General features: G+C 43.8%; 1 protein-coding gene across 29 annotated transcripts in view; it reads right to left on the reverse strand.

Moving 5' to 3' along the window:
- The window catches only part of CELF2 (CUGBP Elav-like family member 2), a 543,470-nt gene that overhangs the window by 446 nt on the left and 530,848 nt on the right, over positions 1-12,176 (reverse strand). For 15 of the 29 annotated variants that reach the window (XM_082238999.1, XM_082238980.1, XM_082238990.1 and 12 more), the window contains 3 exons: positions 5,891-6,088; positions 3,575-3,718; positions 995-1,382 (listed from right to left, as the gene is read on the reverse strand). In XM_082238999.1, coding sequence (XP_082095125.1) covers positions 1,255-1,382; positions 3,575-3,718; positions 5,891-6,088 — 470 coding nt within the window. In that variant the 3' untranslated portion in view covers positions 995-1,254. Of the gene's footprint in view, positions 1-994; positions 1,383-3,574; positions 3,719-5,890; positions 6,089-12,176 lie in introns of those variants that run through there. The other 14 variants (XM_082238982.1, XM_082238994.1, XM_082238992.1 and 11 more) reach the window with 2 other exon arrangements.

A 12,176-nucleotide genomic window follows, 5' to 3' on the forward strand; every position in this document is an offset into this window, starting at 1 on the left:
CAGTTTCAACAAATGCAACGTAAGGGGGGTGCTGTGTTGGAGCGGGTTGGGGAGAGGAGAGAGAGAGAGAGAGAGAGGAGAATAGTCCAAGACAACTAAACTTTAAACTAGATAATGGAAACTACAAACAGGTTAACCAGACGAAATACAAACAGGAGGATAAAAAAGCATGTAAGATGTAGAATTCAACGGTGAAAAAGCACCCATTGTTGGCACAGATACTCCAGAGACTACTTCAAAAGGATCTAGCTAGCAGAGAGAGCTGCTCTTTAGGTATCCAATAAGTTAACAATAGGCAATAAATAACTTCCATTATTTCTGAGGCAGTAAAAATTTTTGTATAAAAATAGAAATGCTTTTTACAAATAAAATTTACAGGCCTGTGGCTTTCTTTTGTTATCTATTATTATTATTAAATTTTTTTATCTTTCAAGAAACATCAAGTATTGTCACTCTTTTTATTTATTTATTTTAAACCCTGTAGCTTTAGAAACGGATCTCTAAGTCTTTTTTTTTTTTACACTAAAACTCTAAAAAACAAATCCCCTAAGGACTTAAAAAAAAGAAGAAAGAAGAAAAGAAAGAAAGAAAGAAAGAAAGAAAAACCGCAAGTGAAATATATAAAGATGACCAGTGTTTTAAACAGGATAATATAACATCACATCAATCTGAAACTCTTTTAAGAACGAAAAATAGTCAAGCCCCTTTAATAAAAATCGAACTGAAGTAAATGTAAATAATTGGTGTTGTTTCTAAATGAGTTCCTCTCCCGGCACAGGGCCATTGATAGTAGCCTATTAACTGCTGGTGCCATTTGGATAAGTCTAGGTTCAGACGTTTGCCCGCTTTCATTATCCCCATCAAAAAGTATTAAGGACACCCAGGCTGAGAAAGTTAAGCTGCAACATTTGTTCTCTCGAAAATTTTGATTCTTTTTAAGATTTTGGAGGGTGTGTGTTTATGTGTGTTATCCTTGTCAGGTTTTTTTTTTCCCTTTTTCTTTTTTCTTTTTCAAGTCAAGTTTCAAATTCAAATAAAGTAATACCCTTCAGTTAGGTTAGCCAAGTTTCCCTTATAGCAGGTGGGGACAATGGAAGCAAGTATTGTGAAAAAAAACACACAGCTGTCTCTTGGCGGTGGTTGGCAATGTGTTCTTATGTTCTTTCTCAACCTCCCCAAGGGGATGATGGGTTTTGCTCAAGGGACTTACCCTAAGAAATCTAAATTAATAGCAGTAAGCTTCTGGGGTAATGATCAGTAAGGTTTGCTGTCGTTTTTGGAGCGCTTCAGCTGAACTTTCAAGCGTTTCATCCCAATCTGAAAGCCATTCATAGCCTGTATAGCAGCTTGTGCAGAGACAGGATTGTCATAGCTAACAAAACCTGCAATACACAAAACGGGTTGGGGAGAAAAAGGCATAAGCGTCAGCAAAAAGCAACGACAACAACTGCTGTAAAGTGCTTTTACTGTATAGGGAATAGGGATATTCGTTGTATATATTTATGGTTGCATTTCAATTTGGGCAGCCCCATTCATCTCCTTTTTGATTGGTTACTGTTTCGTTCGTTTTTCGTTCGTTTCATTTTGTTTTGATTACGATGGAAACTCAGCCCACCTTCTGATTCCTATAACTTTGGTGCTTGGTTTTACTCTGTTAACTTAAGGAAGTCCACAGAAGCTGCTTGGTTTCTCCTCCTGCCTCCTTTGTCCCGAAGAAACTTATTTGGAGAGTCAGAGAGGCTCCCCATGAACAATATGGAACTGGCGATTGGGCACTTCTGGGAGGGTTGGTAAACACCAGAAACTGGGCTTGGATCCTAAGATAATTTAAGGAAATTTGTTAACCTTCTGCTAGTCACATGCCAAATACAGAACTGAGTTACACTGAGGCAGCATACATTTAAGTATGAATATTTCATTGATATTTTCCCATAGTAATTCTAAAATGCTGTGTCTTAAAGTTATGGGTCTTTTGTAACAATGGACCTTTTCCTGATGTACCTACAATATTATCTTTCTAGTACGGTAGCCTGTATCCTAGTACACATAAATTTGACAAAGTATTTCATGAAGTATCATTATTTGGGGAGGCTGCCTGTGTGGTTTAGAAACCTAGAAGATCAGGGTGGGGATCTAAGTCACTCAGGAGGTTCCCACTTCAGAAACAGCATGAGAGCAATCAGATGGAGATGTGTGGCAACAGATGGGGAGGGTGTGTGTCTAAAAGTCTGGCCTCACAGTCCCATTCCAATCATGTTGCCCCTGTTAGAATTCCTGCTCCGTGATTGCAGTCATAGGATTGTTGTCTATCACATGACGGTGTATGTTTTGACTCCACAGAGTAGGAAGTGACGGAGACAGGATGTTTGTGTTACTGTGTTCCGTGAAGTGGGACTATTGTCCTTTGTTCTTTTTCTCTTTGCTGTCTGATGTTAGAAAGAGAGGGAGCCATGTTGCAGTGCTCCATGTGTGTTTATATGTAAATAAAGTAGATTAGCCAAAATGCTGAGTTGCTGGGGTTCTGTCATTTGCATGATGCACAAGCACTGAGGATCCTTAAGTGTGCCGGTGTCGGTTAGCATCGGTCGCTGTGATGTTTGGGCTGAAGAAAGCTTATGAAGCTCCCGAATGATCGACTAGGAGGGAGGGAACATGCCAGTCGGGCATGTGTCTCTGCCAGCGTCCTACTCAAGTTTAGGCTCAACTCCTGACAGCTCCTTCATGCCAGTAACCCATGCAGAGAGCAGTTTATTACAAAAAGAACAGTAAGTTCCTGTAGGAAACCCTCCATAGGAATACCTCCCTCATGAGATGTATAGAAATGAATGAGGTTGGTGCAAGATGGCAGACTCATGTGCGACCTCCATTCACATCTATTGGTGCTTCCATGGCACATGGGCCATTTAAGCGGTGCAAGTAAATTTAGATTATATGGCGGGGTTGAGAAATACATACTGGCATATTGATGCCCGGCCATGTCATGTGGATTCAATGAAAAATGTGCATGCGTGGGCACCATCCATTCCATCAGAAACACCCATCTTGAAGCACCCATGAACCCTAGGCTATGAAGGGTGCCTTTGGTTTGGCTGCCTTGCAGGGGCAGCCGTAAAGATCTGTGGTTGTCTTTTCCTGAAGTGAAAAGCCAAGAATGCAAATATTGGTTATTGGGGAGAAGTATCTCAAACAAGCAGCAGAACTGAGATGAAGATAATCAGATCTGCCGAGAGGCAGAGAGAGAGATTTGTGTCTGGATGTGCAAGCTATTGCACATTTAAACTATGCACATGTGAGGGGACAGCAATGCTTTTGTTGTGATTTATAATGTGTTGAGGAATACCTGTTGTTCTGAATGGGAAACTAGATGCTCAGTTACAGGGCAGAATGCTAGAATTGTCGAGTTGGAAGGAGATAGGCAATAATGCAACAATGCAACGATTTAGATACGCATTGCGAAAACAGTATATTACATCCACATCACTCTGAACACGAGGGGCCAGCACATGGAATGCTGAGTAAAAAGGAGACAGATCCTGTGTGTCTCTATTGTCTTTGTGTGTCGAACGTTACATACCAAAGCACTTGCTCAGATTGGTCTGTTTGTCAATGAAGACTTTAGCAGAAATGACATTTCCAAAAGGCATGAACATTTGCAGAATGTCCTGGTCTCCAAACTCCTGTGGGAGGTGATAAATGAAGAGGTTTGCTCCTTCTGGACCTTTAAGAAAAGAGGAAACCATCAGAGATCAGCTGCTTTTGTTTTGTATTGAGAATGTTCACTGAAGATCTGGACGTTTCCATTTCAGGCTTCTGAAACACACACGTGTACAGGAAGATGCAACAAACTACACTAAAAATAAGTTTGACTTTAACTTGAATGCTACTTCAGTTTTCTAAAAAACAAAGTAGCAACACTTGCAACATTTCTTATTAACTTCCCAAAGGCTAAGGAGAGCTTTTATATTTAAGGGTTGCTGTTATTTCGGGTGGGTTTCAATCACATACCACCAAATTTACATTGTGTAGTTATGGTTGATTTGGTATCTTGTGCAACAAATCCACTCCCTGCCAAATAGACTTTTTGTAATAAGCAAAGTAATGGGGAAAACACTGGAAATTGTGAAATAATAATTGCTGGGCTCACTGTCATATAATGTTCCTGCAAACAAATAAGAACGAATACTCAATAAATAGCCGATGCCATCTAACCTCCCTGTAAACTTTATGCAAACAAATTGGGATGAATGCTCAATAAACAGATTGTCTAGAAGTGAACTCGGCCACAAGAAAATGCATTTACTAGGTTTAGGAATGGGGAGAAATTTGATTAAGATTGCACTTATAGGAGCACCTACCAAATTCACATTTTCTAAAACAACAAAAAAACAAAGCCACCCTCTAATATTTGCACTTCTCCTAATTTTGCAGCAGTTTCCTGGCCAGATAACGTATACAAAATTGTACATGCTAGGGCAAAGTGTGCATAAAAATGTGTGCATTAGTGAAAATGTATACAAAAATTGGGGATCCCCTCCAATAAAATAACATAGTATCCCCCCCTTTGACTTGGAGATCAGGGAGACAGAAGAGGGATGGATGAGGGGAGTGAGGAGGGCAGAGAGTGTGAGACAGAAGCCTTGTTTCATTAAGCATCTTATAATTAGTATTAATTTATTCTCAGTGTTAACTTACTGGGGTTTATTTTGCTCTACTTGCACTGAGTACGAAGCAATCAATCATTTGTTTGCTTTCCCTCAAGACCCTCAGTTAAATAAGGAGCCCTTCAGTGTAACGGTGATAGATCTTGTCATTAACCTCCAAACGCGGTCTAGTTACAAAAGCCACGTGTTTGCAGTATACATGGAACCCAGACAGAGGAGCTCCCTTCGCACACAAGTGTGTATTTAAAAACAAAGTGCATTTCAGAATGCCCTTTATCAAAATGGCTGTTTGGCAAAAGCAGCCATGTGTGTTTTCACACTTCAACAAAGGATGGCAAACTTTATGAAGCAAATGCCATTGAGAGAAAATTTGGAGACTGGGAAATTAAATGTTTACAGGCCCCCTATATACTCTTTGTGCAGGATGTTTATTTACATGCACACATACACACATATAGAGGCATAACTAAACTTCAGTTCTTATACCATCATTGCCTTACTAAAAACTGTGAGTTTGGAATTGAAGTTGGGAAGCCTGAATTCACTCCCACTGTCCTAAACTGAAGTTCTGGAAGAGTCAGGTTTAGTGGAGTAATGGGCTGTGTACAACTTACTTGCCTTAAAACCTACCCGTTTCAAATAAAATTTGCAAGTCAGTGAGGGGGCATGGATGTCTTCATACAGCTTATCATTTCAAAGCGTACGGGGGCCAGGGAACACATCATTCTCAAAAAACTGCAGGATAGATGTGGATTGTGGATAATGCTATGTGCACATAGTTTCATAAATCAGTGGTGAGAGTACCCTGGATGCAGAGTGAGTAGGAATGTATACAAAGCCTGAGTAACCCTCATTTCCAAGGTGAATCCTCGATGTCTGGGCCTCTTTGAGATAAGGATAATAAAAAAACCAACCTTTCAAAATGAAAGTAAGCAAAACGAAAGAGAGGCCAAATACAATGATTAATCTGATTCATAATTTTCAAAAGAAACCTAGTACGCAAATCTTGCAATGTATTTTTTTGGTCAATTGTGCTTAATTTTAAGTTGCCCCTAGTGCTGCGATTGGAGTGGAAGGATGGAACATGTGACTGCTTAGCAAATAGTAAAGATAATAGTGTAAATTTAGGGAAGGGACCACATGCCAGTTGTGTTGAGGCTCACATTGGGACAACCATCTTCTCTTTGCTTTCCTTTGTTTCTCATTCCCCATTGACCAAACATGCTTACCTTCCTTCTGGCTGCCCGCAGCACTTTGTTGTTGTAACAAGCTCTGACTGTACAATGTCGGCAGTGCCGCCGCGGCATACTGCTGAATCCCTGAGTAGGCTTGGGTGAGGGCATCCATTGTGCCAGCTGTACCATTCGTCAAGCCTGTCGCACCGAGTCCTCCGTTCAGGGCGGCCATACCTGAGAGCATTTGAGCAACTTTACAAAAAACCCAACAATAGAGAAAAGAAATTGCACTTATTCATTAGTGCTTCCCAAACGTCATTGGCATTAATATGACACCGATGACAATGGCCATGCATGCAAAATAAAAATCCAGACAAATTCACCAGATGGCACAGAGAGAACAGCAGCAGAAACAGCAACAACAATCCCCCCTCCCGCCCCCATTTCCCCCAAATGTGCAAACACGAGACTTTGATAGGGAAATGACTTCAGCTACCAACTCAGTTTTCACATACAAGCTGTCGCTGGCACGTTTTGGGGTCATCAGGATGGCTCTGCTACAATGAATAGTTAACTACGGCTATATTCTTTCTGAGGAGGCAATTTATCTGCCCGGGCACCTCGTGGGCAAAGAGCATGGTAAACTGTAGTTCTCTTCATCACAGCCTGAATTTCTGCGTCAATTTATTATTTTGTAATGGAGAAAGACTTCGGCTCCCACCATCAGCATGAAGTGGTACAACCCAGACCAGGGATGGGGGGAACCTTTGATCTTTCCAACTCCCATCAGCCTCAGCCAGTGTGACCAATGGCCAGGGATGGTGGGAGCTGTAGCCCAGTGGAAAAAACTACATTCTGAGCACCACTTCTGCTTGAACTGAAACCGGTCCTGCTTGGCCATCCATACCAGTTGGCTATGAAGGAGTCCCATTTCCCGGTTCTCCATCCTGCGAAGGGATCACGGCTCAGCGGTAGGGTACATGCTTTACATGCAGAAAATTCCAGGTTCAGTCTCTGAAAGCCATTCCACTTAAAACTACCTGAATCTCAGGGAGCAGCTGTCGGGAAAGACCTCTGCCTGAGACTGTTGTCGCAACGTGTTCATTGGCTTCTTCCGCGCAGCCTGCACACGTGTGTGCAAGTGCACATGCTCACACTCTGTGCAAAAGCGCCGACGAACACACAGAGGGTGGAGTCTAGAGGGTGGAAGGTGATTTCAGCCCTCCGTGTTTGCGAATTTGCCACAATCAGTTTCATTCTCTGAGCAGGGCTTTGAGCAGACTAGATGGCTGGGAGACTAAGAATGGCAGGAATAAGCCGCTTTGTGGTGAAGTGCCTTTCCAAAAAGGTATAAATTCTTGAATGGATGGGTGGATGGATAAATAAATAAATAAATATCTTGTTAAAAGGATTTTTGCTAGGGCTGAGAAAGCAGCCAAGGAAGAGATGGCAGTGCAGAGCGTCTCCATCACGTTCAGCCGAGAGACCAGCAACTTTTAGCTCCTTATCTTTTTGAACTTTTCCGTTCCAGCTGGTTGTTATAAGAACCCCGTAGCTGATATCCAGCACCTGAGTTTGCTCCCCCTGCCTTATTTTTCTGTGTAGAGTCTTTTGGAGTAAATGAGGTTGAGATCACTGACTGTCTTATTACCGCTATCTGGAAGCTGTCTGGGAAGCGACTCCTCTTTGGGACAGCTGAAGAATGGGTAAAAAAACACACACCCTATTTTAAAATAAATACATAGATGCCTCACTATGCCCTGGACTCCTGGGCTGCCGCCGCCAGTTGGAGTAGTAGATGATAAAAAGATAAGTAAATCAATGGATGGGCTTGGTGCGAGGCAGTGTCATAGGTCTCTGAATCTTACAAATTCCCCAGAAATATTCAGAGTGAGGAACCGGTAGTATATGTTGAGCTATGCGAAGCAAAGGAAATGCCTTGGGGGAGAAATCAACACCTTCTGCAAGGCTGTGAAATGGTTCTTTCTCGCTGTAAAAAAAAAAAGTGTCAAGAGATCGGTTGCAGAACTAATTTAAGACAGGATTGGCAGTTGATGACAAGCCCCTGGGAGCAAGCCTGGTGGAAAGAAGAAGAGGAAGATGCTAACCCAATACTCCCTTGGCTTTTAAAACTATGTGGATTCTAGGACAATTCTACCCCCTGTGAGCATTTGATAATCAGCATAACTTCACCCTGCAAGCCTCCTTTCTGTTTCCACCATGGTTTGTGCCAATTAAGAGGGTCCTAGTGCAAAAATAATACTTTTTGAGATGAGTTTCATCCAGGCAGTGCTAACACTTGGCAGAGAGTTGTGACATTCCACAGCTTTTCTTCAAGGAGGTGTCTTGCACTTCTAACTTGTGGGGTTGCAGGAAGGGCGGAGGGGTGCAAAAAAGAAACGCCGCCGTCATCTGACACCACCAACACATAACACAAGCAAGAGAGACCAAGTATAGCAAAGGAGGACATATTTTATGCCCACTGCCTTGGGAGGGGGAACTATTCAAATTCCCGGAAGAAGAAGAAGAAGAAGAAGAAGAAGGAACAACAGATGCATGCACACACCTAACAGTAGTTAATTAGGAGGGGGGGAGCAGAAATGAGAAGCTTCAACTTAGGGAATAAGCACAGTAATTGTGAGATACAATCTGCTGGGTTATTTTATGCTTTCCAGAGAAATAGTGAGTGGGAGGTGGGACTATTTTTTTCTCTTCTTCATATGGGAACAACACGACATTTTGACAGTCTTGTCTGCTCCAATATCCAATGTGTGAGCCAGACTTCAGTGCAGATGGATGCACAGCAGGTGTGTGGTACGCAGAAGTCACCTGTGTGCGCACACAGAAACACCCAGCGGTGGTCCTGGCTCTAGCAGCAATGCCAGATCTACAGCAAACACTGCGTTTCCCCCAAAATGTTTGCATGCATCTCCCTAAAGGGAAGTTTTGACCTCGTTTGTTAAAGCCTTACTGTTCCCTAACCTCTTGTTGGGAGGTATCTCCTCAACATTCATTGGCTCAGCCCCACACATGCAGCTGGGATAAAGGAAGATGGGGATGGAGAGAGAGGGAAATAACATCCTATGGGGCAGGGAAGACACGAACTCCTCCCTGTCACAGAACACTGAAAGGTATCGAAACTCTTACTGGGGAGAAATCTGGTGTTCCGAAAGGAATTCTGCTTCCATCTCAACCAGTGCACCCAGATAGCATTTAAAATGCCTTCATGTTTTATGTGCAAGTCACAGATATCCCACAATGGTAGAATACAATGGCACTGAAATAGGCAGGTCCTTTCTATGCCATTAAGGGACGCAGGTGGCGCTGTGGGTAAAACCTCAGTGCCTAGGACTTGCTGATTGTATGGTCAGCAGTTTGAATCCCCACGGTGGGGTGAGCTCCCGTCGTTCGGTCCCAGCTCCTGCCCACCTAGCAGTTCGAAAGCACCCTTAAGTGCAAGTAGATAAATAGGTACCGCTTTATAGCAGGAAGGTAAACGACGTTTCCGTGTGCTGCGCTGGTGCCGGCTCGCCAGAGCAGCTTCGTTACACTGGCCACGTGACCCGGAAGTGTCTCCGGACAGCGCTGGCCCCCGGCCTCTTAAGTGAGATGGGCGCAAAACCCTAGAGTCGGTCACAACTGGCCCGTACGGGCAGGGGTACCTTTACCTTTCTATGCCATTTATTCCTCAAATTACCATACGAAATATGTTGGTCCTCATAAAGACATAATTGACCCAGCGGTTTTCTTCCTGGTGAAAAACATTCATTGTAAAAGTGCCGTGGGTACCAGCACAAAATGGCTGCCACCGACATCCAGAAAGGTCCTCCATACAGGTGAGTACTGTCTCATAAAACTTTGGCCTCAGCTTATGGAAGACATCTGAAGGCAGCCCTGTTTAGGGAAGCTTTTAATGTTTAACAGACTATTGTATTTGAATATTTTGCTGGAAGCCGCCCAAAGTGGCTGGGGAAACCCAGCCAGATGGGTGGGGTATAAATAATAAGTTGTTGTTGTTGTTGTTTTGTTACACACTCTGCCTTGTGTTCCAAGCTGCATTTGTGCTAGCACGTTGGCACTGGTACAGTGCAAAATAATGGGGTGTGCATCTGAGCTTCCCTGATGACAGGTGGGCAGTTAAACAAAATTTGCTCGAAAAGACACTGCAATGTCAACAGTGGTGTTTGCTGCTGCTGGATTTAGGGCTGTGAAAATTGGCTGTATAACAGTGGCAGAGGTGTAAAAGAAAAGTAACAGGCAACTTTGGCACTCAGAAACGCTTGATTTTTCAAAACAACTTCTCTCATGCATAGTCATATTATGCTTGGACGTTATCAGTATCTTGAGCTAAAGAGACAAATCCATTGAGCCTTTGTGAGAAGCAAGACCCCTGCTCCACAAGGACCCATGCAGCCTCACACAATTACTTTCATTTGGGCACCAAGTCGCCCTTTCTGTCTTCAGCACAACCCCTTCTCCCAAAGCCTCACAATGACAAGAGATTTACGAGACACACGCACACATACACGCACACACCTACACACAAAAAGGACAAGTAAGAAATTCCACAGCAAGGACAAGAAGAACATCATGCCGAGAACTGAAGCAAGCAACTTATACTGAGGAGGACATCCATTCCTCTGGGTACACCGTGATAGACTAAAAACTGGTGATGGCCAAATACGTCCTGGCATTGCAGGAGGAAATGCAGGGAGTAGCAGCAGCAGCTGGAAATTATGCAGGAAGTAGGAAAGGCAGCCAAACTAATAACCCCTGACCACTGCCTTTGAGTGAAAGCAAACAGCAAGCCTGCACCCAAACTGTACAGGGCCACTTCTTTGTAGTTGACACCTTTGTGATTGGCTTCAAAGGCGAATTTATGAGAAACGTTCTGCTTGCCAGCTGACCTAGAAGCGTCTCTGCGGAAGGGGCTTTTTAGACGATACAAAACAGGCATGCTTCTACGCCTGATCCTGCCCCCACATAAAGAACCAAGAAGGGAACAGCACCTCACCCTAGCACACTTGCCCCCTACCTGGGCACCGTCAGGGAATGCTCCACCCTCGGGACTTTTCTGTCACCAAGGCAAGCATCAGGGTTTGCATCGTGTGTGCTCACAGTTAACTTTTAGCTGAGCCCTGAGCCTAGCTCACACAGTTTCAAGCATGCTTTATCATTTTTAAGAACGACCATTTCATTTTCAGCACCCCCGAGGGGTTGCTCACCTTCCAGTACACATGGCTGGAAGAGAGCCTCGGGTACACATGCCTTCTGCCACACATGGAAAGTTAGGTGTGAACCGATCCCTATGTGCCCACGTCCACCCACAAGTATTATCTCCAATCATCAAAAAGAGGCAGACACGTTGTGTGGGTCCTGTAGGGATGCATGCTGCACTTTGAACACACTGGATGTGCTGCTCATGCCCTTTTGCATCTGCAAACACACTTGTGTGGGTGGTATAAACCGATTCTAACCAGTTGGCAAAGCTTTTCACAGGCAACACCCTACATCCGAAGCACAAAGCAGACCCAGAGGTTGGTAGGTAGGGGTGTGTGTGTGTGTGTGTGTGTGTGTGTGTGTGGACTGAGCTCCCCGAGAAGGGCGAAAAACCAAGTAAGCAAGGTGAAAACAGAAAGATAACAGGAACACAAAATATGCCCCAATTACGGGAAAGAAAACACGAGACTCAGACATTTGTTAAACATAAGTACAACAAAAATCCACTGACAGCAATGAATACAAGTAAGAGGCATTTCTCTTTTTAAGAAATGCAGACCTCTAGTAGCCCCCTGTTCACATCTACATATACTACCTATTAGTCCACTTTGTGATTCTGATCGAACAGGCTACTACTGATCATCAAATAATTCTTAACAGGTATTCTGAACTGACACAAATGGGCCTGCAACGCCAACTACACTCTTTGTAGTCAGGCTCCCGTGCCAGCCGAGAAGCTGAGATTCCTTAACTGAGCAGCCAAAGAGGCTCTGCCAGTTGCACACCTCACTTGTTCTCTCCTGCGTTTGCCCGTGCCTTGGCTTGTGAACGAGAGAAAGGGAGGGCTACACGAGGTCTGATGGGGCTCAGGAGGCTGCGCCGAATGCCAAGGCTGCCAGCTGCCTATCTCCAAAATAGACTCCTTCCTACGAAACCTCACGCCGAGTAAACCAGCTAATCTCTTAAGACCCTAGAAACAGATTTCGCGAAGATGCTGCTATGAACTAGCGCCGCTAAGCCCTTGGAATGCATTTCCAAGGAAATACCAATTCTTTGCTGTACGGTGCCTAGTCAGAGAGGAGGCTGGACACTGACAGGGCAGCAGATTACGGAAGGGGGC

The sequence above is a fragment of the Podarcis vaucheri genome (assembly GCF_965113315.1).
Source record: "Podarcis vaucheri genome assembly, chromosome: 10".
Taxonomy (NCBI): domain Eukaryota; kingdom Metazoa; phylum Chordata; class Lepidosauria; order Squamata; family Lacertidae; genus Podarcis; species Podarcis vaucheri.